The 27,952-nt window shown below is 44.9% G+C and overlaps 1 protein-coding gene across 3 annotated transcripts in view; it reads right to left on the reverse strand.

Annotated features, from left to right (window-relative positions):
- LOC147900215 (uncharacterized) overlaps positions 1-27,577 on the reverse strand; it is a 41,697-nt gene extending 14,120 nt beyond the window's left edge. The window contains exons 1-12 of one of the 3 annotated variants that reach the window (XM_087376783.1): positions 26,902-27,577; positions 20,947-21,017; positions 18,012-20,740; positions 16,861-17,762; positions 8,989-9,695; positions 8,812-8,870; positions 6,322-8,627; positions 6,048-6,156; positions 5,776-5,956; positions 5,593-5,660; positions 5,282-5,418; positions 4,293-5,168 (exon numbers count right to left, since the gene is read on the reverse strand). In XM_087376783.1, coding sequence (XP_087232909.1) covers positions 4,293-5,168; positions 5,282-5,418; positions 5,593-5,660; positions 5,776-5,956; positions 6,048-6,156; positions 6,322-8,627; positions 8,812-8,870; positions 8,989-9,695; positions 16,861-17,762; positions 18,012-20,709 — 8,043 coding nt within the window. In that variant the 5' untranslated portion in view covers positions 20,710-20,740; positions 20,947-21,017; positions 26,902-27,577. Of the gene's footprint in view, positions 1-4,292; positions 5,169-5,281; positions 5,419-5,592; positions 5,661-5,775; positions 5,957-6,047; positions 6,157-6,321; positions 8,628-8,811; positions 8,871-8,988; positions 9,696-16,860; positions 17,763-18,011; positions 20,741-20,946; positions 21,018-26,036; positions 26,272-26,870 lie in introns of those variants that run through there. The other 2 variants (XM_087376781.1, XM_087376782.1) reach the window with 2 other exon arrangements.
- Positions 27,578-27,952: the final 375 nt, after the last annotated feature.

Here is a 27,952-nt window from a genome sequence, read left to right on the forward strand (position 1 = left end):
TTGACCATATTGTGTAATTACCACCACAACAGGAAGTTACATTGCAGTATCTTGTAGGAGAGATACTTTTTCCTTGCAGTATCTTCTCTCTCTAATTGCAGTATCTTCTCTCTCTAAGTCCATTGCAGATAGCTCCGTATGGACAAATAGTTGGACTGCAAGGAAAAAGTGCTGGAAAAACTCTGGTCTTTACTGCTGAGAAAACCACAACAGGAAGATACAATCCAAGAGCCGACTTGCGCATTGGAATAGTCCACATAAAGGCTGAAACCTGCGCCTCAGGATGACTGCAAACTGAAGTAGAACTGCACCTCAGAATGGATGCAATACAAGGGCGAATAAGCACTATTGATAGCAGGGGGATTAGGCTGCAGACTGGCCGACTTAACCCGACCTGGTCCGAGTAGGCTGGTCCCGGATTCTACTAAGTTTCCTCCAAAGAACCCAGCTCACTGCCATACTTACCAGAGAATGAGAATGTTCCGGGACCATCGGATGCCGAAACAAGAACGTTTCGGAAAGGGGGAATGGAACAGAAACGCCAAGTCATATGACACGTCATCAAATTACTTGGAAATATACCAAAATATGAAAAGAAAACCAGCTCTAAGCTTTCCATTTCAGCTTTAAACTTTTAGAGAAAACTTAGAAGGGGGAGAAGTGGAGAGAAGGGACTGAGAAAGAAAGAAAGAAAGAAAGAAAGTTTAGTAAAGTCTTCGGAAGACCGATGGGTCTATGAGACTGTGAAAATCCTGATACAACGAGCTGTGGTAGTGGAGCTACTAAACGAGCGTCCATACCAATGCAAAATGCAAAATGCAAAAAATGCAAAAATGCAGAATGGCAGTACTAAGTCCTAAGTATAGCATAGTCATGTCGATGGTCGACTATATATCAATCTCAGCATCATCATCAATATCATCATCATCCCCAGCAACAGCAAGATATTAGGATGGATGAGGCACTGGAGGCATGAAGTCGACAATAGAGTGTTGTCGGCCACTCAGAGGTGCGGTCCTGGCACGTCTCCTGGTCGTAGCTCTGCGTCTAACCAGGGCTACTGAGACCCCCGTCGGTCGCGCTCCAACTCTAAACAAGGAGGGGATGTCTCCAAGTGTGATCTGTGTGTCGATCCTCTGTCTGAGCTGTCGGGTCACGGGCTCCGGGTCACGGTCATGTCGAGGCCTCGTCTCGTTGGGATCCATGTGATCTAGCTGAAAGAACTCCGTGATAGAGCTCTGAGAGGGATCAACCGAGAAAGAAGTATGCTCCTGTCTCCGTGCTCGGAGTATCCTCTCACGGTGTCTAAGTGCCTCATGAATGAAACCTACCGGTCTGGGTAGGAGAGGAAATGGGCTAAAATCCCATAACTATCTCTGAAAAGGCAGTGGAAACGTCCTCGAATCTCATAGTACACTGGACACCTGAAGATGAAATGCTCCTCTGTCTCAACCTCCTGTATGTCACATAGTGTGCATATGCGCTGCTCCCTGGGTAGTCGCTCTGCTCTGCCGCTCTCGATGCAAAGTCTGTGTGAAGAGACCCGAAACGGCCCAAGAGAGATCCTCATCGAGTGGGGTAGGTGAATCTGTGTGTATCTTGGTGGGTCAATGAAACCCTCCGCTGTGATATGTAAGAAGTGATCTCTGTAGAAGCTAAGCTTCACTGGGAGTTCACTCGGTTCCAACCAGATCCGAAAAGTGTGTAGTTGCAGTAGATCCTCACGAAAACCTAGTTGACCTCGTGTGATAAGAGGGAAGAGAATGGAGCATCCATGCTATACTGGAAGGAAGGTAGTCTATCCATGTGGAGCCCCAGTCGCTCAAACCATCTCTCTGTACGTGCATACCCGCACCTCTGATCTCCTCCTGCTGCAAGTGCCATAGAAGAGGATAGAGCTATCCATGGTAGCCTACTACGCCCCGAGGTATAATCCCCATATTCCCTAACTCGATACAGATATGTGATGACCTGAAATGCAGCATCTAGCTGTAAAGGGGGTGACCCAAACTCAGCCTGAATGATCTGGTGAGGAACGGATGACTTACCACGAATCATCCGTGATAGCATGAGAACCTGTAGCCGCTCCACACGGGCCCACTCTGTATCCGATAAGTCTGGCCCCGTTGGGCGAGCCAAGGAGTCAAAAAGCAACCCCTTGGTGCGTGGATCCTGAAAGTGTGAGCGAAAGCACTGCCTCTCTAGCCTGTCCAATGAGGCATACCCTCTACTCAAGCGTGCGTGCATCGCGAGTCTCATAGTGAAGCTCGGTCCGGAGAAGATAACCCCAAGATAAGTGTATGATGAAACTATCTCAACAGATGACCCCGCAAATGTGAACTGCTCCTGACGCATGATGACTCGAGATGTATTGAAGATCATGACCTTGGTTTTACCCAGGTTGACCTTCAAATCATGAGACTCACAAAAGGACTGTAGTGTGTCTAGGTGTCTCTGAAGCCCCTCTGCTGAGGAAGACAAGAGAGCCACGTCATTTGCATAGAGCAAAATCTGAATCAGCGTGCCCGCAAGAGAGCAACCTCCCCTGTGTCTGCATCATTGTCTCAAGCTCATCAATATAGAGGCCAAACAAGGTAGGCGACAAAGGACACCCTTGTTTGACTCCGATGGTACTCATGATCTCGTCTGTCCACCCGAATCCTGCCCGAACTCTACCAGAAACTCTCTCGTAAAGTGCCATGACAGCCCAAATGATCTCCTGGTCATAACCCAAGTCCTGTAGGCGCCGTATGAGGCGGGCTCTCGAGACCGTGTCAAATGCCTTGCGAAAATCCACAAAGCAACAATAAACCCTCTACTTCCATGACCTCGCCTCCTCGATGATACATCTGAGCATCAGAACGTGGTCCATGGTTCCATGATCACGCCGGAATCCGGCCTATCCTGCTGCTCTAAGTCCTCGACACTCTGCAAGTCTGCTAACCTCAGAGTCAAGTACTGATGCATAAATCTTGGACATGACATGTCCAATCATAATGGTCATGTAGTTCTTCGAGCTCATGGGATCCCCTGCCTTGTGGATGGGGGAGACAGTGTTAATGGTGTAAGTGTGTGGAAATCCCAAACAAACCGCTTCATTAAAAAGCTTTGCTAAGATCGGGGCTAGGAGATTAATCCCATATGCCATGAACTCAGTGCATAGTCCCTCATGATCCTTCGCTCGGCCATTATGAAGTTTCATTACAGCATCCTTTACCCCTCCTCTAGTGAAGAGGGTGCAAAATGTGGGACGAGGCATGTGAGAGAGGCTAGGGACTGGCTGATTTGGGATGTCATAAAGTGTGCGTGCATAATCAAACCAGATCTGGGTGTCAGTGAGTGGCGGAGGGGACCGTCCTTCTAGAAATCTCCGCCAGAAGTCTTAGAGTTGTTACTAAACAAAATGTTCAGTAGCTCCTCCTCGTTTCGACGAACGAAGTCTAGTTTCTTCCTCCGTACCAGTCTACGGTATTCACGTAGCGTATCTGGTGAGAGTAGAGGGAGAGAGTGGAGAGAAGGGGGGGCTCACAGCAAAGAGGGCTGAGAGAAGGGGCTGCCACAACAATTGACCATGGGCTGAGTTGAGGCTGCTAATGGACAGCATATGATCAGCAGGCTATGTTGCCAAGATGCACAGATTCAACTCTCATGATTATGATTTTGCAAGAGATCTCTTTGCCTTAGACATGGGTCCCATCAACGTTGTCCTCTGATGTGATTGGATGAAATCCCTAAGAGAGTTTAGTATTGAGTTGAATACCACAACACTCCGCTTTGCACATAAGGGCAAAACCGTGGTGTTGAAGCATTCGACAGCCCCAAAGATTCTCAAGGCAGTTGGCTTGAGAGCTCAAGAAAGAAATTGTGATTTATGCATCAATGTGTCAGTGCCTCAGATGGCAAGCATTCCACAGGCACAGGATGTTGATATGCAGATATATTTGCTGATATGCTACGTCGGTTACCTCCAAAGAGAGATACAGATCATGCCACAGATTTGGAGCCTAGCAGACCAATCAACAAGGCTCCGTATCATCCCTCTAAAGTAGAACGGGAGTAAGTAGTATGACGAGTTCTGGAACGATAATAAGTATTCAAAGAAGTGACAAAATTTTCTTTTAAAATGTCTGAGACAGAACAAAAACAATATCAAGTCAACAAACGAAGGGAGCTTGCAGGATGGACCATGAAGAGGATTGCCAATACCACAAGCAAACTTTGTACAGACAACGGGAAGAAACAGCAAACACTCTTTTAATCAGAAAATTAAACATGCTTTTGCAAGGCACCACCTTTGAAGTTGGTTGAATCGTCCTATTTGACCTTCTCTGCACCAAGATTTCTGTTCCTGACTTTCCTAGATCCTTATCTTTTCCATGTTCCTTGATGAAAGGAGACGGTTGCTTCTCATTCCCTATTCGGTCTGAGTCCATTGTGATGACAGCCTGCTTCACAGAAGCCTGAAAGTTCCGCACACTAGCCTCCTTCGGCAAAGTACCTGCAATATTACCAGTTTGTCTTTGGGTATCTCCAACTGGAACTGTGTTCTTTTTGGCTAGCTTCAATTCTCTGCCCTTGGGACCCGAAGCCAACATTTCTCGAGAATGAGCATCTTTCCGGACGCCCATTCCAAAACCAGGAGAAGGCTTCTCCCTCTGACTTTTAGCTAGCATGTTTTTAGTTTGAACTGTTTCGACTCTCTCAGGTTCTTTTCGTTCTCTAACTGGTTGCGTAGAGGGAATCTTTTTCTTTGCCTTTGCACCCTGAAGTTTATCTGGGACTGCAGATCCCGTGTGAAATCCTAATGTAGACTCTTTATGCCCTTCATGCTTTCCAGGGACCTTTCCATCAGGAGAACCACGTGTCACTCTGTTAGAAGCATAATGCTTGCTCACTTCCATGAATTTTCTTCTCTTTGTTGGCTTCGGAACTCCAAATACAACCTTAGAACCTTGCTTGGCTGGAATATCTTTAGTCATTCTTTCCATAGGAGAATCTCTACCATCCTTGTGCAGCTTCACAGCATTATCACGATTATCCTCTTCCATGTGTCGTAAAACCGGCACCTTTTCCCCAGTACTTGCCTCAATAACCCTCTGTTTAGATATATTAGAAATGATTGATTGGTCTTTCTCGGTTTTCTGACGTTTTGCAGTGGGAGTCTCACCCTAAGACAACACAGAGACATCCACAGGAAGGAATCAACTTTATAACCAAGAAAATAGTGTTTGAGCCCAAGAACAGATTCATCCTTACAATATCATACAAGCATGCCCCATACCTTGTGTACATCAATGTTTGATTCAACTGGTCTGTAGTTTTCCTGCTTAATATCAGTCCATAAAACCCATTGGCTATTTCTCCAAATCAACGATGGCCTCAACTTTGATGTTCTAATTAAAACAGTGTCACCTTCCCCTGCAGGGCATAGCAGAACAGGAAACAGACAAAGGATGTTTAAGCGCAAATAGCACAAAACACAAATAAGTAGTTATGCACAAACTTGTAAAGTCAGATGAGCAAATCCAATTACCATCCAGCGTCAGGTTTTAGTTGAATTATTGCACAACAAAGCCTTAGTTGAATTCTCACCTGGGAAAAAAACTTTGACCTTGCTCTCACTTTCCTCAGATACATCCAATATTTCTCCTTCCCACCAACTGAAACACCACCATAACAGTTTCCAACTCACACATAAAACCAAAACAATGTACTCACAAAAACTTCAGTATCTCAATCCAACTGAAGTAAAGGTCTGTGTTTATAAGAAAATACCCGTCACGAATCCACGCATCAACCCGATCTCCAACAGACCATTTATGGTTGCCCATGGCCTCTCTCCTCCGCTTTCTTGTCCCCTCAAAACTGATATTGGTATTTGGATGAGCCAGTCGCAACCTAGGTGCTTCACCAAGTGCTCCTTCAAGATCAATCCATTCCTCCAGTGGATCGGGACCTGTTGCATCACATATCACATTTGTATAAATAGAATCCAGATCGACTGTTTCATAAAGCAACACATACCACGAACTAGGCTACTAACTAACCATCATCTGACAGTAGCTCATCATAGAGCACCAATGCCTTTCCACCTTCCACATTCCGTACTCTAGCAGAAAACCACACTCCGCGAAGCCCATCCTCATCTGACAGAACCTGAATAAACATTGACAAAGCTCCTTACTTTCCTCCATTAATTGGAAATAAAAGAGAAACACACAATGCCACTTGTTTCACTTTGCTTCATAGCATGCAAGACTGACAACCAGCCCATTAGACCAAGGCACCATAGCAAACGGATAGCGAAGTGCAGACACTGACCTCAACAATGGAGTCCTTAGCTATTTGGTTTCCAGGTGCTCGAGCTCCTTGCTCTGTCCTTATGGCACCCTCCACCTCAATAGACAGCAAGTTGCCGTTTTTAGAAATGCCTCTGTGTGTGTCTATTTCTGAAGACTCGTTCGTTCCTGCTGCTTTAGTAGTATGGGCAATGGCTACATTATCTGTATGAACAGAACCTTCAAATTGCTGGCTTTTAAGCAGACCAAGTGCAACTTCTGCATCAACTTCTGTTGATTGGTTGGCCATGTGTGCTTCTTGCATACTGCTTTCTTTTACCACACTATCATCCTTCTGGGACAAACTCTTATCTGATGCTTCTGAATCTTTTCCCATAACTGGACTCTTCTCTGGGGTTTTCAACTCGTTTCCTATCTGATAAGCTCTCTCCTCCTGCAAGAGGCCAGATGACATCAATCTGTGAAACCCTTCAGGGCCAGCCTCTAGGAGCATATCTAAAGTAAACGGAACAGAATCGCCCATTGCTACAACAGCTCCAACTTGGGAAACCGCAGCAGTCGCTAGTTCAGCTGCTCTTACAACTGAATACAAATTTTGTGCTTTCATTCTAGCTGCGGAGGCATCTTCAAGCTTCTTTTTAGAAGCATGTTTTGCAGTTTCCATTATTGATTTATAGCTATTGGGCATGTGCCAAAGACGAGCTTTATCATTGCCACTTTCCTCTGGTAATCCTATTGTCAAGCTCAGTTTCTCACTTCCTCCAGAAGAGGGGCCCCCATTTGCTTCTTTGCTGGACTCTAAGGCTTCCTCTCTCATCACCTTCGCCTGGAGAGCTGCCTCGTAAGCAACTCTAGCAGCTGCTGCTGCAGCTTTTGCAACTGAAGCGGCTGTAGCCATTGCAATAGCCGATGCAACCAACTGTGTTTCTCTATCGGAGACAAGGCCAGAGCTACTTTGAGCTTGCAGCTGACTCCACATAGACTCGCTTTCTCTTACAGCAGATGCTGCTATGGATGAAGCTTCTTCTGCACTTGCCTTTGCTTCTTCCACATGACTTATCACATTTTGTGACCGCATGGGATTCTCTTGACTCTCTCCACCAGCAGGTACAAGTTGACGTTCAGTTGTAGGATTGGGGTGGACACTAAGTGTACTGGTCGAAAAGGGGACTGAAGCCTGCCTGGCAGGTGCCTGCATAGATGGCCCTACAAACGTGCTAGAGAGCTGGTTGCTGGCAACAACTATGGCAAGAGATTCCGGAGAGCTGAATAGTGGTGTGTTCAATAGACTGGATGTAACTGGAATAGTTTGGTAGGTTTCTAACCTGGAGAGTGGTACACTAAGAGCTGCTGTTGTACCGCTGCCAACACCAGGGACACTCACTGGCCTTGATAATGAAAAGCTTGCAGCAACTACCATGTCTGGAGGTGAACTCAAAGGCTCCAGCTGAGATTTCTTTCTTTTCCTTGGTCTAGATTCTGAAGCAGGCGTCCTCATAGATCCAGCATTGTTTTTCTGCACAGCTCCTGCATCTGCACCTGTAAGAATAGGAGAAGACCCTATTGCTGGTGTAGAAAACGAAGGTACAATAGGCATAACCGGAACAAATGGTCTGCCTGAAGATGTGTTCCTGCGGGTGCCAGCTGGTTCTTGTATCATTTCAGAACTAACAGCCGATTGAGCATGAGTAAAAGGAACTGAGGATTCAAACCCTGCTTGTTGTGATTGTGGTATCCATGGTCCAGGAAACGGGGAGGGGGGGATCCAGTGTGTTGATCCAGGCAGTGAGGGTCCAAGATGTGGAGTTGGATAAAATCCCCTAGCTGGAAGCTGCTGTACGTCGACATGCATTGGTCTTGTAGATTGAGGAGTTGTGAAACTTTCACACAACAGAGAGGGTAGAGGACGCATTGCATTTGATGTAGCAGACAGTCGAGCTGAGTTCATGATGGCTGGTTGATTAGATTTGCCTCCAGACTTGCTTGTTCCAGCTTCAGCACTTTGTCTCGCACGAGAGGAGTGACCCTTTGAACCAGAGGATTCTGGAAACCTAGCATTCAAGACAGGACTATTTCTAGCATCTACTACACTGTTTGCAGCTCCAGCAACCAGATTTGCTGAAATGCCTGTAAACCTAACACCTTCTTCAGGTGTTCTAGCAGATGAAACTGACAACACAACAGGCGGACTAACTCCAACTCCATGCGCTGGATCCCTTGGTGTGCTCAGCAAGCCCCTATTTTTTACCCTTTCAGCAGCTGTTCTCCATGATTTCTCCCAGAAACCCCTCCCTCCTGAAGAATCTTTCCCGGCTTCCTTCCTAGCTGCTGAAAGAGCATACAATGATCTACGTAAGTACAGGCAAGGCCCAGAATTACAGCTTGTTGCAATAAAAGAGATCTTGCATCCAACAAATAGATCAGGAATAAGTCAAATCAAGAAACAGAAAGGCAACAGATCAAAGACCAAAATATATATATATATAATATGCTTCTAGCACAGGGTGCACACCTCCACTGATGTCAGAAAATGATGCTATCATCAATGCTTCTTCTGGTAGAGCCCCTTGACTGCAGTACAATTACGTTCAAAGAGAAACATATGAGAAGATAGCAAAACTAATATCCTCATTCCAGGAAAAAAATATATAAAGATCATAAATCAGTTTTCAAGTAGTTGTCTGCTTACATAAGAGACCCATAAACAAGAATTTGTGCACGCAATTGAACTTGTTGTGACTCACTGAAAGGCTGTACAGGCAAAGGGACAGGTACTATTTCAGCCACGTTCAAATCAGGCAAGGCCATTTGCTGCCTCGAATTAAGGGCAAGAGTTGGTTTGTTCATGTTAGAATCTACAGCTTGTGACCGAACTATGCTCTCAGGAAGCACAGAAACAGGGACATCAGTGATCTTCCCATGACTTAAAGCCAAAACATCTGAAGTCTGGATGCTTATCTTGCTGTCCTGAATCACAGTTTTTCCACGATCTGAGAATGAAATGTTTTTCAAGTCCAGTCCACCAACTTCAACAGTTCCTTTGATGGATTTAGAGTCCCTGTTTTGGCTTGAGACTTTTGTGTCCACCCAGGAAGATGCAGCAGGCTTGCTGCTTGGCACCCGAACGTCCTCTCTACTAGCATTTTGAAGGCATTGAGAATCTGCTTGACCTACACTGACCTGTTCTTGTCTTGTTCCGCTATTTTCCTGTAGGCTTGTATCTAAATCCTGATTGACAGTGGAGTTCAAGTGAAAAGAATCTTCGGCTTTTGATAGCAGAAGCTCGGAACCATGCACAGTATCACCAGGATTGCTCTGATTGGCACTGTTCTCAGACTGCCCATCATTCATTAAATCAGACCCCGCTTTCAATGAAACCACATTAGACCTTGGATCCTGCACATACACAGACAAAACTTAGGCAGACAATCAGGCATCAAGATCCCAAAGCACATATGAGAAAAAGAGAGGACACGCCCCCCAACACACACACACACACACACACACAAAAAGCACATATCTGTATTCCCTGGATAATGTTCAAACAAAATGGGGCAGCAAAAACTGTCTGGGATCAAAATGGAAAACCCTTGTTGACTAGCTTCACGTTCACAAAGATCTTCAATTGACTTGTTTATATCACTGACATGACACAAGGAAGACCAACCAGATGCCATTCAAACGGAGAACCATGCTCACTATCTTGATGCTCTCATATATCAATGTCTTTCACTTTTTCTTTTACTTTCTCATATATCTTAACTTGTAAAGACAAATCTCAATGACAATAGGCACAACCACTGAATGTACAGGAGGTATTTACAGCAAGACCTTTCACATTTGCAAAGGGCTCAGTTAGTAATATTAAGACTATCAGGCAGCAGCAAAAACTGTCTGGGATCAAAATGGAAAACCCTTGTTGATCTTCAATTGACTTGTTCATATCACTGACATGACACAAGGAAAACCAACCAAAGGCCATTAAAACTGAGAACCATGCTCACTATCTTCAAGATCTCGTATATCAATGTCTTCCACTTTTTCTTTTGCTTTCTCATATATCTTAACTTGTAAAGACAAATCTCCATTTAGTCATATTAAGACTATCAGGCAGATTATTATGAATGCAGCTACAGGGAAACAGCAAACATGTGTTCACCAAGAATCATTCCTTACAAAGTTGACATACTACAAGGCAGCAAGTTCTTAGTGTCACTTGCTTACATGGCAAGCAAACACAAACATACAGCTCGTGGGAAAATAATTCAGAGGAGACACCACTATTGTAATGAAGGCCAAAAGTGGGTCAAGTTAGTAGGGGCTAGGATAATTAGTATTTGAGGGTGTTTGCTAGATAGAGGGGTCTAAATAGCTAAGGGGGTACTATATAAGTACCATCCTCTCATGTACTTGAGCACTTTTTGATGTGACATCTCCCCTACTCCCTCTCAATCTCTCCCTCTCTTTCCTACCTCATTCTCTCTCTCCTACCCCTTCTCATCCCTTCTTGCCCTATCTCTCTCCCCCTTCTGCTATTCTATCCCCCTTTCTCTAAATCTGCCCCTACCCCTTTTCTACATTGGTATCAGAGCTCCGACTCTCACACCTTTGCTTCCCCTTTCACCTTTCACTTCAGCTCCTACGCGGACGGCAGAGCGGTGAATCTAGCCAGAGAGAACAACTATGGTCTAGCGAAGTACAGATGTAGGAGTCAAGAGTTCAGACTTGACTAAGGATTGCCTGCGTAAGAGGCTTCAATTGGGAAAAACCAGCACTCCACAACAGCCCACGAGCAAACAACTAACAAGAGCCCTCCGACCAGAAGCAAACAGCAACTTGCCTGATGACCACGAGCAAACAACAGATCCATGATTCTACCACAACTAATCCGGAGCTCCACACCTCTGTCATTGACGGCAATCCAACCCTCTGTCGGACGACCTGCATGGCGTCGATGCTCCTGCATCCGTCCGTCGGACGACCTGTCCCTACCTGCCCTCCCCCGTCATCACTGCCCGTAGACTCACCATTTCTCTTCCCGTGAACCGTCATCGTCTTCTGCTCCCGTGAACCATGTGTTGCTTCGTCACCTCTCTTGCTCCCGTGCTCCTGTTGCTCAGCCACGCCACGCCTGTTCGTGCTGATCGCGTCTCTTCGCCATCCTCACCCCGCCTTCGCCGCACCGCCGTCGACCTGGAAAGAAACCTTAGTCAATATATTTTTCCTAGGTTAAGTTAGCTAGGGTTAAGTTGGTCGGGTTAGGTCAGTTCGGTCTAGCTAGGTTAGTTTAGGTTTAGCTAGTTTGGTCTGGTTAGGTTGGGTCAAACTAACTAGGGTTGAGTACCTCATGGGTTGGTTAGGTTAGACTAACCAACAATCCTAACTGCTTTAGGAGTCTTAGGTTATTGCTGTACTAACTATCCTAGGTGACTTAGGACCCCCCCCCCCCCCCAAAAAAAAAAAGGGCAAAAACTCAAAATTCCAGCCTCTTTTAGGGGCTTTCCACAGCCCTATTTGGGCTCATTTGGACCAGAAGCTTCTTCTACGACCCTTCTTCCGAGCCTCTCCATCACATTTCGAGCTTTGAGATGGGCAGGAATTGAGCATATGTGCATGCATTTGGCGCAGTGGGACAGCAACAAAGCTTGGTCACACACTATGGGACATCCACATGCCTTTGGAGGGAACATGGGGCAACATGCCTCTACTTTTGGGCAACTTATTAAGGGCTTTGAGCAGTACGCAGGAAGCTTAGGGCAGCTTCAATAGGAGGAAGATTCACAGCCCAAGGGAATCCTTCTAATCACCATCCATCATCTATTGTACCCCATTACATTGGATGTGTTGCATCAAGTATTTTTTCCGTTTGGGCTTATTGATAAGATTATCATGCATCAGCTTTCAAGTGGTCTCCAAGCTGAAATACACTTTGCCTCGTGGGCCAGTGCATTGCAAGCACAAAACACTTTGCAAGGTCGCAATATGTATGACGGTGGTGTGTACCTTACACATTCAGCTGTTAAAACCAACAGAGTTGTCATTTGTGGGGTCATTCCATGCTAAAAGTGGAGATACAAATGCCATAAGGCAGCCACTTGTTTTTGGAGCTATGATGCGTAGAGGTGTGATGGCAAAGGCTAAGCAGGCCGATAAAAATAGCCACCCAACATCTGAGGAGAATGCATGTATGCCAATGCTGGTAACGCAGCCAATGCAGCCCAGCCATCCTATGCCTCTCACTCGTACACAGCCAAATCATGCTTCAAAGCTAGTGAACATGCCTTTGTATGCACGACACAAAACACTTTGCAACGTCGCAATATATATGACGGTGGTTGTACCTTACACATTCAGCTGTTAAAACCAACAGAATTGTCATTCGTGGGGTCATTCCATGCTAAAAGTGGAGATACAAATGCCATAAAGCAGCCACTTGTTTTTGGAGCTATGATGCCTAGAGGTGTGATGGCAAAGGCTAAGCAGGCCGATAAAAATAGCCACCCAACATCTGACGAGAATGCATGTATGCCAATGCTGGTAACGCAGCCAATGCAGCCCAGCCATCCTATGACTCTCACTCATACACAGCCAAATCATGCTTCAAAGCTAGTGAACATGCCTTTGTATGCACGACACAAAACACTTTGCAAGGTCGCAATATTATGACGGTGGTTGTACCTTACACATTCAGCTGTTAAAACCAACAGAGTTGTCATTCGTGGGGTCATTCCATGCTAAAAGTGGAGATACAAATGCCATAAAGTAGCCACTTGTTTTCATAGCTATGATGCCTAGAGGTGTGATGGCAAAGGCTAAGTAGGCCAATAAAAATAGCCACCCAACATCTGAGGAGAATGCACGTATGCCAATGCAGCCCAGCCATCCTATGCCTCTCACTCGTACACAGCCAAATCATGCTTCAAAGCTAGTGAACATGCCTTTGTATGCACGACACAAATCTGGTTATTTCCAGGCGATTACAGCTGCAAATACAAATGCGATTTTTGGAGATAGCCGCTCATATAAAAAGAGCAGCCCACATGATGGAGGCAAATATGGAAAGCAAGAAAAAGAGGGCTGTTATATCAGTTTGCAAGAACAAAACTTTGATCAGGATGGATGCCCTGGCACTTCAGCATACTAACACCTCTATGCAGGGTGATGGAAAATGCTTACCTGACAGTGACAACGAAGCAGGCATGATGGGTATAAAGTTAGATGATGAAATTCTGGATAAGGCTGCAGCTACCTGAGATGAGCGGACAACTCCACCTTGTATGTGAGAAACCCAAATCTGTAAAATATCCTCCGTGAGGCTCTCCTCTGCAGAAAAAGCATCCGGAATCCTAACACTGGCAGAGTGTCCTCTCCAATGAGGCTCAAGAATCTACAACACCACTGGAAAATGATCTGAGGTGGTAACCCAAGTAGAAATGCATACAGATCCGCCTTTGTCAAGTGCCCAATCGTCTACATAAAATCTGTCAATACCCGCATGTGTGCTAAGGAGATTTGGGCACGCCTCGAGAATATATTTGGTAACAAGATCACCAACTCTAGCCAAGCAATGATGAGCAAGTCTTTAATAGGAATCAAGATGCAGATGTTGACCAGCAAAGTAAAGATGTGGATGCACTTACACTTGATCCTTCTAGGCATGCAAACTTTGAGGACAAAATTTTTGAGGAGGTGAGTATCCAGCACTGTATGGTCTCCATAAACCACAGAAAGGGATGCCAAAGTAAACTTACCCACAGTGACAAGGAGCAGCTTGAACAAGATATGCATGACGAGAAGCAGCTTGGGCAGCAAGAACAAGATATGCATGACAGTTTGATCCCGGAAGCTGCATCACAACGCAGTCAGGAGCATGACAATGGGGAATATGGCCACATCAATAATGCCCTTCGCTACTGCTCACTAGGTGAGTATATGTGGGAGTTCTACCTCCTACACTTAGCAGCCATAAGGGGAACAACAGCATCACACAGGAGTGTTATAAATGCAGAGGAAAAACTTTGGAAGGATCTCCTCATGCTGTGTACAGCACATCAAAAATATTGTCGCCATGTATTGGCACTCGCAAAATTCGAGGGGATAGTTTTCAAAAGGCAATCAAAATTTGAGCTCTTCAACTTATATGACATGTATATGAAGCACACAACAGAGATGCATTCATATAGGACTGAACTAATGGTGGGGATGGAAACCTGGCCAAGCATGTGGATTGCAGGGATAATGCCAGATGGCAGAGCCCTAAATCTGATTCTTATATGTTCATGACCACTGCAAATGACAAAAGCGGCATCTACATGGTACAACCTGAAAATGACAGCCAAAGTTATGAAGATAATGCACAGCAAAAGGAAGATGGCTGTTATGACTGTTTTGCAAATGGGTATTATAATATTGATGACAATCAGCCCTTGCACAACCACATTGGTCTAAATACTTACTATCCCCAGGAGTACATTAGTGCACAGCAGCAACGTAATGCAGATATGCAACTTGATGGGAAAGCACATGGAAGTGCTATTGCAGGAGACCAAGGTAAGTCTATCGTTGGGGATGAGGCAAACTTGCCACAACAGAAGTTGAGGATCATGAAGAACAAAGGGCCTCTTCTTGAGGGTGGTGATCTCATATGGCACAATAATGCTACATCCTTGTCAACAGATCACCAAGGCACACTAATGCATGGGAATTTCATTGTAACCCCACACAAGGTGCATTTTGGGCAAAGGGCAGAGTACTTATTACACAACCAGCCAAGTCCTTCCATCTGTGGAAATCCTATTAGTAAGCAATCCACTATGATCTTGCCCATGGGAAATTTCTGCCAAAGACTTCCACCAGTGACTCTTCCAAGGGGGAGCAAGCTTCTCTTGCTCGGTCTTGTCTTGATGGGCAAAGTATAGCTCAAAATGGCGAATCCAATTGCGGATTCTCTCTCGCAATTGGAATTTGGATCTCTTAGAAGGGGTACTCATCATATTTTGGGAGCTCGATTCTCTCTCGCAGTTGGAATTTGGATCTCTTAGAAGGGGTACTCAACTCTTCATACCCAAAGTTTAAAGTCCTCTTGGTTCCTAATCTTGTCATAATGGACCGTTCAATCATATTGCTAAGCTGGAAAATCAGCTTATCAACTCCTCTCTTCCTCTTGCACTTGGATTATAATCCATGTGTGCTGGGTTTCGAGTTGAAGGCGTAAACTCATCACCTTGTTCTTGGCTAGTCTCATTTCTTCTTTCATTACAAAAGGAGAACTTCCTACCAAGAGGTTCTTGAAAGAGAGACTGCTATAAATCTATTTGTGGGTTATCATACTCAAGATATCTGTAACTCTCACCTAATTCATCCTCTTCAGGAGGGGGTGAAGGTGTTCTTTCTCTCTCTCTCCTTCAGGTAATGGAGGAAAAGGAATAAGTTAATTGTTATATCTCCCTTCCCCTTCCGTTCTTTCCTTTAAATAATACAATAGAGAAAATGACTTGCTGTAATTTTTTTTTTAAAGGATGTATTTTACAACAAAAGTCAAGTGTTATAGAGTTGGTGGTACTTATCCAACTCCCGCTCCGCTTGTGTCCAAAAACCTCTTCAAATGACCTCTTCTTCCCTCTCTTTTACGCTTTTCTTCTTGTATTTCTGCTGTAAACTGGTATACTCCGTTGGGGCTACTTATTTTGAGTGGATTGGAGCTCTAGATACCGTTATAGGCAGTACTTGGTGGGTGGATCACCCCCTTAAATTCTTGTTCCAATCCAACTTTCCATTTGGAGAACGGGAGGGTCTCTTTTCCTCACGGTTTAAGGATTTTTAAGGGTACATTCACACAGGGGGGGCAGTCACCCCGTTAGGACAGGCTGAGCAATGCACCCCGCCTGTCCCTGCTACAACACTAGGTGGCAGGCGTTGCTTCGTGCCTGCCATACAGGCTGCTACAGCTACTGAGGAAACCCATGCCTGCCCTTTCCATTCAGGCTGATCAAGGCAGTCATACAGCTTGCTCCTATAGCTGTGTATGTGTTGAGGAGACCCATAGCAGCCCTGTCACTTTCCTATCCATACATGAGCTGCCTGCCACTTATCAAGCATATCTAACTAGCCATGGATTCCTTGAGACCTGCACATAATCTTAAACTACCCTATGCCCTTTGTTTGGGGCCACAACTGGTGGTATGCCAACTCATTGCATCCTAGTTTACAGTAGGCAGGTCACATCCTTGTGAGAATGATGCATGTGAAATTCCTTTCTGAAAACATGATCAAATAGACAAAGATCTCGCCTAGGCTACTGCTATGACTGAGATAAGGCTAATAACTAGTTTTTATATTTTATACACACACAAAACAAAAAGCAACCTTTACTGCAGCAGCCAGCCTCTACACTATTATAAGGCAGTCTAAAAACACTACAAGAATCCAGAAACTTGTTCATTAGAGAGCTTGATTCAATGTCTAAAAAGAAACACTAGGTGGAGTGCACAATTCCTCATGATGTGAACGTAAAAATCTCCAACAAGTAACCAACACTTGACTTCCTATCCATTAAGTTCACCTTGTTAGGTTCAGGTGTGCTTGACTCTGAATTGACAACAGCGACTGCAGAGGTCATACTCACTGCCGGTCCCACATCAACCTGCAACTCAGCAGTTGTAACATCACGATTTTCAACAGTTTGAGAATCACTGCATATGATTCTTCCTTCAAGGCTTTTAATTCCACTTTCCTCGGGTTGAGTTTTTATCCTTTGCTCTTGGACAGCTTCATTAAGTGCAGCATTCCCTGAAAAAACCCCTCCTTTGAACACGAGGTCCTTTGTTAGTTGGTCATCCTGCTTTTCCGGATGAGGCCCAACTGCAAGTGGATCAGAAACTTGCCTATCACCATGCCCTAGCTCAGTCTCAGTACATGATACCTCCACAAGTAGATGTATACCCTCACATGACTGAGTATTCTCCGTCTGTATTGTCGGAATTCCATGGTTGCCAAGAGATCCTGTGGCATCAACATTGCTATTAACATGAATTTTCCTACTTGCAACAGGTGAAGAAGAATGTTTATCTTCTTCTGAGGCTTCCAAGTGGCGAGCATCATTTATAGTATCTTCTGATTCTGATTGCATGGTACATTGATGTTCATTGATTGTGACTCCTGTTGAGCTGTCATCGTCACGTAGCGCAGTCATTTGCTTTTCCAGTAGTTTACCCTCTACTCTTTCAAAGGCATCTTTTTCAGCTCTTACAGAAGCAGCCTCGTTAAAAGGTGGTTCCCTGCCATCTTGTACTAATGTCACAGCAGCCTTAGCACTCTCCCTTGCCTGACTCCTGGTGTCAACTGGAGTAAGCCCCAAGAAGTCATTGTCAGATCTCTGGTCAGTGCTTAGCCGAGATGAAGCTTCAGTCAAAGGTTTCTGCTGCTTGTCTGAGCTTTTCATCTCCAATTCAGCTTCTGGCACATCTGTCAAAGTCAAGTGAAAGAATTTGAAACTATCGATGTGATAACAAATCGACTCATAACAAACTAGTCCTTGCAAAGCATTGACACGTTTACGCTCCAATTCTTTGGGGGCACAGAATTTTTAAGGTGTTATCAGCTATATTTTCTCAAATTCAAATGTTCAGGCTACAACAAGACCCCAAAAAATAGTCTGCATACGGGGATGCGGCACAAAAGCTTCAAATTTTTAGTATCTTCTTAAAGAATTACCTTCCATAGTGACATCCACGATTCGAGAGCAGTCAAAGTTTGCAGCTATTCCCTGAGCACCACTGCATTCAGCTGGATCATTCGATCCTTCTGCAACATCTATATTAAGTGCCAGGCTTGATTGCTCATTCTCTGCACTGATCGGTTTGCCTAAAGCATGAGGAGCCTGCCCTGCAGTAAAATGGGTAATATTCAGGCCAGAAGTGTCCTCTGCAGATACTTTCACCCTCACACCTTGCTCCATCTCATCATGTTCCCTTGTATTTTCAGACTTTTCATCTGCATTTCCAACAAACACGTCTGCTGCAGCTTGCCTGGCTACGCACTCCATTGATTCATTTTCCACTGCATCTCCAACAGATAGGTCTGCCGCACCTTCCCTGGCTAGGCACTCCATTGATTCACTGGCAGGTGCCCTCGAAGAATCCTTCTCCAGATGTTTAGTCTTCTCTTCAGGCATCGGAATTAGCACGTTTGAAATCCCACTGTCAATGGGTTCAGTGGTCATGACTGTGACATTCTGCTTTGTAACAGTCACATCTTCTGAAGCTGACTGCACTGGACCACTGTCAGAGGCATATTCCACTCCTGAAGATACTGCCTCCAAAGGTGCTGTACCCGGATCACTGATTCTTTCTGCATCATTCAGTCCATCTGTGGGTAATACTTCACAATCACTATGAGAACTTTGAGTTTGCACCTCTATCTGTGAGGGCAACATGTCTGGGTCAATGATTTTCTCTGCTTCATTGAGGCTGTCTGCGCTTCTTACTCGACAGTCACTCTGAGAATTTTGAATTTGTAAATCTCTCTCTGCGAGGACCTTATCAGCACTCTGCTCTTTTGTGGGTGAAGCACCTTCTTGCACATCCGATGTGTCAGATATGAGATGCCCATCTGATATGGATGGCACAATCTCCTGATCATGAGGGGGGATCATAGACACTTCAGCAGCAAGTTGGCTTTGTTCTGGAGATTCACCCATATTATCTTTCCTTTCATCATGTTTTTCAACTTCAGAAGGTTTCCTGCTGGACTCCACTATAGAGCATACATTCAAGTTGGTCATATGCTCCTCTTCATGGGACCTCTTCGAATGGTCACTGATAACTTTATTCTCCGGGATTAAGGATCCAGCATCTGGAACCTTCTCAGAAGCAAATGCAGCTGGTCCCAAAGTACCTATGGCAGTATTTTTCTTCACTGGTTCTGACACCAACTCTAGCACTTGAGTCTCTGCATTGGTCTCGTTGACTGCCTGATCCACCTTTGACTCAATCTGGGCAATACTTTCCTCTAGCATTGCTTTGTCCTCCGGCAATTCTTGATCCACAGGTGGCAATACTTCGCCAGTTACCTTTATAATCACTTTATTACCTTCCTGCCCTCCACATCCAGCATCTTTATTATCAGGTTTACATCCATTGTCGGGTTGACTCCTCACATCAAGTGTATAGCAAATAGGGACCACCGTGGACACTGGTGATTGACTAGTGGAAGCACTTGATATGCAAAAGGTGGAATGTTTATCTCCTCTAGAATCATGAGCATCTTCCATCTGCCTTACAGAGCCAAGGAACTGGCCATCATGGTCTTGAAACAAATCTTTCCCTTCACAATGTTTAGAAGCCTCAGTTTCTATTTTACACATCTTGTCATCATCATCTCTTTGGAAATCTACCACTGTAGGATCGTTTAGAGTCTGCATTTCGTCAACCTGTGCTGTAGATGCCTTAATGCACTCTACAATCGGCCCCTGTAAGCTTTCCACCCTCTGCATGTTGTTTAGCGGGTCCAGCAGTCTGCTTTCACCTGGAAAGCCACTGGTCGTCTCTTTTGTATTCGAAATAGATTCCATCCTTAAATCAGGATCCAATAGTGAGGACTCATCTGCCAATTGCTTATGCACTGTTTGTACCCTTTCCTCTGCTCCATTTGGTGATTCTAACATATCAGCTGATATAATCAATTCACCTTGCCGATCTGTGGTGTTTTCCATAGTAGGTGAATTGAGTCGTTCCGAATCTTGGCTTCCTTTACAACCTACAGCAGCACTTTCTGGCTTTGTTTTACTTGATAGAGCCTTGTTCTCATTGAGCTGAGAGTGTAATTCATTTCCCTTGCAAGTATTATCATCAAACGCTTCATTTCCATCATCTCCAACTTGCAAGTGCTCCTTTTCACTTAAGTCAACCCAAGCAGTTGCTTCATCATCATGTCCATAAGAAATCACCCTGGGCCCTCCGCATTCAGTTTCTACAGTCCTACTTTTTGCTCCAAAGGCATCTGTGATCATACTGACATCATCCTGAGTATCTAAAAATAAATGTGCATCCACTTGACTGGAAGAAGACCTTGGCCAGCCTTCACAATTGTCAAATGGCTTTACATCATCTTGCTTGACACGATGAGCCAGAAGAGATACATTTTCTTCTGAAGAGGCCTGGAACGCAAGTCCAGATTGTTCTTGCCTTATAAAATCCCAGTGGCTATCTCTAGGTCCATTAGTATCAAGTAACATATGGGCATCCACAAAACTTCCCAAGTCAAACCTCAATTGCACCTCTAAATGCTCATCTACATCAAAACGTGAATGTGATTGTTCATGCCCCTCTGCCATCAAACCCAACTCATCCTTTCTGAGATTCGGTATGAAACCTTGATCCTGTAAATCCATGTCTTTATTATAGGAATCCATGAGTTCAGTCGACTTGTAACTGTGCTCATTCCTGAAAAGAACCGTCACCCGATGTAAGCAATTGCTATCCAGCCCAGCATAGAATTAAAAAGCGGAGCCAGAACACGCCACAGCCCTTTCTCCACACTGGCCCTCCCCAACCCCCTGGAACAGATACCATAAAAACCAAGAGAAAGCAAGGACATGAAGGCATGAACAAATCAATACTATCCAATCACCGCTATGCCAGGGACTTACACAGGGTCAAAATTCGTATAACCATTCTGTGTGCGGGTATTCCAATTGAGGAATCTTTGTCAATAAAACACCTGTAGGCAGACCCATTTTTGAATTAGAAAGAGCTCATGAAATAGTGATGTCACTGTAAGCAATAGTGATGCTCTGGTTATTCATGAATACAAGCACCTATCAGTGGCACAAAAGGAAACTGTCAAAAAAACCTTAGAAGCAAGAAAACTAAGCACAAACATTGCATCCGAGGGCACAATCCAGCATGTGCTATTGAGATGCATGACATGTCTCAATGTAGCAACATGATCCTATCATCTTGAAAAACGTGATGTCATGTAACACAAAAAATGAACATTTGCTTACGGCATTTACCATTTCACATTGAACACCCACCCTTCTCAAAGCATAAGAAAACACAAGGCCTCCTCTCTCCGTCTCTCCTTGAAACCTCTAGATCCACTATCTGCATGACGTAATTGATCTCATAGGCTGATTTCGCCTTATGTCGATGTTAATTAACGAGTCCTCCCTCCCTCCGAGCCCACCACTTGCATCTTATTCACTGCACAAAATGTGCGAGCTTCACTACGCCGGCTCCACAACCGGAGAGCCCAGGACCATGAGGGGCTATGGACTGAGTACTTCACAGCTTTCCCCAGGCCCACCACTTGCATCTTATTCACTGCACAAAATGTGCGAGCTGCACTACGCCGGCTCCACAACCGGAGAGCCCAGGACCAAACATGGACAAGAGGTCTTAGCCCCGATCCTAGCACAAACGTTCAACCATGCTGTATGTAATAGCTTCCCCCTACTGGAAGTACCACCACCATTGTGCAGATACACAAAGCAAAAGATGCAAGATGAGAACCAGCTCACATAACCTTGATATACAAGTAGATATATGGACTAGCAGAGAGTTTGAATATATACCTTTGTAAGACTAAAATATATCCAATCGTACATATTCAGATTTTTGTTGTTCTAAAAACAAAATTCTACAAAAAAAATAAAAGAGAAAACGAAAGAGGATAAAACTGAGGTAACAAAAAACAAAAGGTAGACATACTAGCAAGCAAAGCAATGCTTATGTCATCATCAGTGCCCAAGCATAAGCAATTATACTGGGTTTCTAAAGACCTGTGGAGTCTCTTGGGCAAACCCAATGCTTACTAAAATACGTCAATTAAACAAAAGAGAAAGATAACAAGAAATAAAGAAGCAAGGAAGAAGGTGACTAAGCAAAAATAAACAAACGAAATCAACCAAAAAACATATGAAATCTCTCTCTCTCTCTCTCTCTCTCTCTCTCTCTCATGTATGAATGAAACCATCTTAAGCCAATTAACATTTTGTAGATGAGCTCCTAAATAGGAACTTTGTTTGAGCATCAAGGGATTGTTTTCTGATATTGCTCACTTGACCTGAATCGTAGTATTGGGGACAGTTCCCTCATCTTAACAGGAAATAAAATCATTCATTTTTTTAAAAGTAATTTTATTTTGTCAGCAAATATTTTTAAATTTTTGGAAAATTTGATGAATAAAAAAGGGTTTCACAAAAAGCTTGAGGACCTCACCCCAGAACTGTTGAAAACAGAAGCATCAGAATTTGGAGAAGGTGAGAGAAGCTTGTCAATATCTAGAGAAGGCAAAGCTCTCACAAGAGGACACAGGCTCTTTGTCTTCAATTAATGTCGAGAAGAGGAGCTAGCAGTTTGTGGCAACCAGCCTGGTGGAAGGCCTTTCAGTTCAGCTTGTATTCAAGCATTGTACTCGCTAAGCATATATATCAAAGGGATAGCTTTATGCTAGTGCTCCCACTATCTAAATTCACCACGTGTATGTAACGGGCATAAAGCTTACAGATTACTCTCATTAGTTATGCATGTACTAACAATTGGGTGCAGAAGCATTATCTAGATGAATGCAGGAACGTGCCCAAACACATCCTCTAAAAACACAACACGGTGTGCGGTTTCAATCGCGTTATAGTCACTCATAAGGTTGCAAACCATAAAACCCATCATGCATAGCAGGGACTAGCTACTATGACATCCCCACTGAGCTGAAAAGAGAGAGAAAAGATAACATGGACCGACAAAAGATACATCACATCACCTCTCATAACTGTTGCACTAAGAGTTATGCTAACTGCTATCTTTATTCTATCGGCCTTGGCAATAACCAATGAGCCACTGAATACAACTAAAGGCCCTCAATATATAACATCTGGTTCCTCAATGGAAAGGCTAGATCCATTGCTTATATGGGAGGAGTTCTCAGCCATTATCCATCACCAGATTCAGCCATGAGCGGCAAACCCTAGCCTCTACGAGACGGAGAGGCTATGTTGGCCAAGGGGCTGCTGGGAAGGGGCTGATGGCTGCTAAGTCTGCTGGCTGAAGTATTGCACTAGGTCACGCTGGAAGAATGAGGCTTTGGCCTCCTTTTACAGCCTTGAAGGCTCCTGTAGCTGCCATTTCCAGACTGAATCAGCCTGTTCACAGAGTGGGAGGCTTGGTATTTAATGGAGGTATGTTAGAAAACAGTGATTATGTTAAAAAACAGTGACGGACGTTGCTTCCCGTAGTCAGACTCCCACAGTAGAAGATTGAGTACAGAAACATAGCCCAGGAAACACACATCGCTCCTTTTCTTTTGTGCACACAGATGTAGATGGAGATAGATGCAGACACAGATGTTGAACTATGCACAGTACAGTAGAAACAGTAAACATGTACTGCACAAAACCTCATACAAAAGGTGTGCTCAATGTGCCACCATCTAGCGGATAGGGTACTGCCTAGATGTGGACCCCTGCCACCTCAGAACTGTTTTCTACCTCCTCCTACCACCTCCAAAACTCTGTCAGCCTGCATGCTCCTATGGAGCTTCAGTGGGCTGCTTTGATACCGCACAGAGAGATCTCCCTGACCTCCCTGCTGCTCTGGATGTACACCCTCTCCTTGACCTCCCTGCTGCTCAAGTGAGACAGATGGTGAGCTTGATTCCTGGTCTCTTTGCTCCTCTAGTACATCAGGCACTACATGGAATGAATCACTGCCCCAAGTAGGGGCCTATTGATAGGACCCTAGAGCCCTGCTGGTGAACTGGCCGACCAGTCCATCAGTACACCAGACTGGGCTCAACCAGTCTGGTCTTCTCCTGCTCAGTCGACCACCTGCATAGAGGCCTACATATGGCCCTGGCCCGGCTGCCTTTTGCTGGGTTCTGCCCCAGCCAGTCTCCTGCACGTATACCCGACCTGACTCGCAGATGGGCCGACCCATTCTGTGGTGTTCTGCTGATAGCCGACCTCCTGCAGGCTCTCACCTCGACCTCATTCCAGCCTCTGCCAGGCCCAAAACCAGACCCCGAAATAGTCCTGTTTGCCAACCCGCACAGCAGCCATTGATGCCGCCTTACAGTCAGCCTTAGGGACTGTCCACACTGACTACGTGGAAGCCTGTTCACTGCCCATGTGGTTGACCATCTGTTCAACCCTATGAAGTGCATAGGCTGCTTCTCCTAGATCCTTTACATGCTGCTGATACATCTCCCCCATGTCCTCTTCATTTAGGGGCTCACAAGTGGAAAGGTGACCACAATAACCCTAACAAGATCCGTCCAATGAAATGAATGGAAATAATAGTAATACCCAGCTCAGTCTGTGAGTTTACAGACTGGATCTAAAGCAATAAGTAGTAGTACTGGTGATAGTAGCAGTGGTGGTGGTGTAGATCTAGCTTCCATGAAGGTCCTCCTGACTTCTCAGTCAGCATGCAGCAGTTGCCTATTGTTCACATCACACTGCTCCAGTCAGTTGCTAAGCAGCCTGCAAGCGTCGATTGCAGGACCTCTCAGTCTGAAGCCACCTGGAGTGCTGGTATAAGACCTTACTCCAATCTAACAGTGCAAAGTTTGTTATGGTTCTGAACCAGAAGTCAGAACCTATGTAGAGCTGTTAGCACAAGAAGATAAGCTTCATTCTGAAAAGATCGAATGCAAGGCACAGCAGTTAAACTCGTTCAGAAAAGGTTTCTTTTGCAGGTATCACGATGCGACAAACCATTTCATGGATCGAATCAGTTTAACACACATTTCTCAGTCACCTCAAAACACTTAATAAACCACCGTACCTTAAGTATGTTCATATGGGATGAGGATCGTACACATAACGTATAGAGAAAAAAACTAGGGTACGTTCAATACTCCGCCTTTATATAGGGAGAGGAACAGTGTACTGGCAACTGCAATCAACAATCTAGTACCGTACATGTTAGAAATCGAAATAAGAAAGTTCCACATTGAAACTTGAAAGTAGGTAGTTGAAAATAGTTACTAAGTCTTTACAGATGAATCATTAAATCCCATATGTGTACAGTACAACGCCATACCAGTCATGCTGAGCAGTACATATATCAGAATACCCTGCTCAAGGCATATGCAAGAGGAAGCCTTCACATGGTGGCACCACTGGCAACTCAACTTCACACTACAAGGACTTTTAAAAAAGGTGTCTCCCTATGTGGTGTTTGTAATGCCTTGAAAATTGATCTATCAATATTGACACGAGAAGAAGAATATCAGACACCTCTTTGGTAACCATGTTCCTCAGGTAGCCATTAAGTTACTCTCTTGCAGTCCAGTGACGTAAGACAAAGCCTTTAGCTTAGCACAAAACTTCATTATGATGAACGAAGGGCCAAGACAAAAGGAGAAATGGAACCACGGTAAGTTGGTTGTCTTCCTTCAACAGTTCCGATCAGCCAGGCTTTCAAACAATCGACAGGGGATGGTTGTAGCTGACTGACAGCACAAGACTGGTGAATCCTCGTGCCAGCATGCACATGTTTACCCTCGAGCAATTACACGCTTGCAAGAGATCTATTTACCTTGCAGATAGGATTCATTCATGTAGTCTTGGTCTAATTTAAATGACGTTGGAGAGGCAAGACAATTAAATTGCAGCGTCTGAAAGATCCCAAAAGCAGTAAACTTTAGCAAGTTGTTTGGCTACAGAACTCAAAAAAACTTAAGTATGTTACACAGATACTTCTCATGAGTGCCCCATACGAGGGATGCGGGCAATACCATCAATTCACAGCTTGGCACTAAGAAAACCAACAAGGCTCAATACGGTTCCTTCGAATTAGGGTCCCAAGCTGGCTCATGGGTTAGAAGACTCTCCGAAGCATGGTTCCATAAGTTGAATCTGTAGCGCACAATCTGGCTTGGTTGTTCAAAGACTCCACAGAGGCGATCATGTCCCACAAATTTCCACAATTCATAGTGAGTATCGTCAAAAACCAACGATACACCTTGTTGTGAACCTGAGAAATTGAAAATTCCATACAGAAGACTGTGTAAATCCAGCACATCAAACAAAGGGAAAGTGTAACATGGGGTTTACCGTAGCCAATAGTAGAGGCTGATATGGCTTGAAAACTAGATAAGCCTCTGGTATGTCTAGGATATAGTTTCTCTGGTCCAATGCAAAAGGTTTATAAATCATAATAGGACAAACACGATTTCAAATTATAACTGTCGCACTGTTTTCTACACGATTAATTTCTTGTCAGTCCGTTAATTGATGGGCTCTCGAGGGTGGGAATACCTGAACAATAAACGCCACACATAAACATACAGTTAACTGCGTCCATCTATATCTACAAAAATTCACCCCCCAAATGTGACGGCGATGATGCCCACGTGTGCAAATGACAAAGTTGGAAGAGCAAAGCATTTTCCAAATTTGGGAAACGTATTCGAAAACAATGATACCTATACCAAGGCAGGTGAAAATGGAGAAACATGGTGTGCAAGTCTAAATATTTCGACGTAGAGATACAAGTGAGGTTCTCGCGCACTGAGGAAGGAAGAAAGTCGGGAAACACAGATGTAACGTTCCATGTGGAAGCAACGTACTTCAGGCAAACTTTTTGGAGATTGCAACCACCTACGAGACGTGTTCCGAAGACACTCCGTCGTCTTCAATTTCGTTCTCTCCGGTTTGCTGCTGCTTAAATGAAGCTGCATCAGAGCCAATTTCCTAGTGGTCCATTCTTGATGCCGGGCGTCAGCTGCCGCAAAGTCAGTAACCTAGAAAGTTCTACAGAAGCAGGGGCATTTTACAGTGCGCTCTCCGAATAAAGAAAGGGGGCGGCTTCCGAGAAGCCGGAGACGAATTGGAGCACGCGCTTTTCCTGCCCGCTTCGGGCTGAAGGGAGCTTGTGCAGCGCCGGAATTTCGCAAGATCTGGGAGGAGCCGGCAGCGAGGGCTGTGAGAGGGAGGAAGGAAGGCAGTACTGGCGAAAGCTGTTGCCAAAGGCGGGAAGGGGGAAAATGGGGGGAAGGAGGGGTCGTTAGGGAGGTGAAAGAGAGGAGAATGGAGCTAAGGGGATGGCGGGGAGGGAAAGGGGGGATGGACAGGTTGAAATTGGGGAGGAAGAAGGCTGGCGAGCTGGGGTTTGAGAATCGTCTTCGTCCTCGCCATCGCCATCGCCATCGCCATAAGCTTCAAGCTGTGCTGTGGAAACCCTGGTTCAAAACGAAAGCCTTGCACACGCCAAAAAGGCCACTTCCATTTTTTTAGCCTTTCTTTCTTTCTTTCTTTCTTTTTTCTTTTTTGTACAAGCCTCCCGAACATTTCTCACAACATCCAAAATTAACTTAAAACATCCTCCCACTCATCAGGTCGTGGTGGAGATCCTCTCCCTCCTCCTTGCCCCATCTGATGCACACTCCATGTAGCTCTTCTCCCCCACACAGGTAGCTCTTCTCCTAACACGCGCTCCCTCTACCAACATCAGCGCGCTCGCGCTTAGGCATCGGTGAGGGTCGCCTTCTGCTGATTCTCTCGCCCTATTGAACAAAGACCTTGGGCACCTCAGTTCCCACTTTCAGCATCCTAAACCTCCAACCCAGTAGTTGCATTGCTTGGTTAGTAAAAATCCAAGATCGGGCCAATCTCCTACCAACAAAGCTAATCTGGCTCTGCAAAGGGTGCA

The sequence above is a fragment of the Dipteris shenzhenensis genome, chromosome 7 (genome assembly GCF_047967505.1).
Source record: "Dipteris shenzhenensis isolate YYH24624 ecotype China chromosome 7, Dip_SZ_1.0, whole genome shotgun sequence".
NCBI lineage: Eukaryota > Viridiplantae > Streptophyta > Polypodiopsida > Gleicheniales > Dipteridaceae > Dipteris > Dipteris shenzhenensis.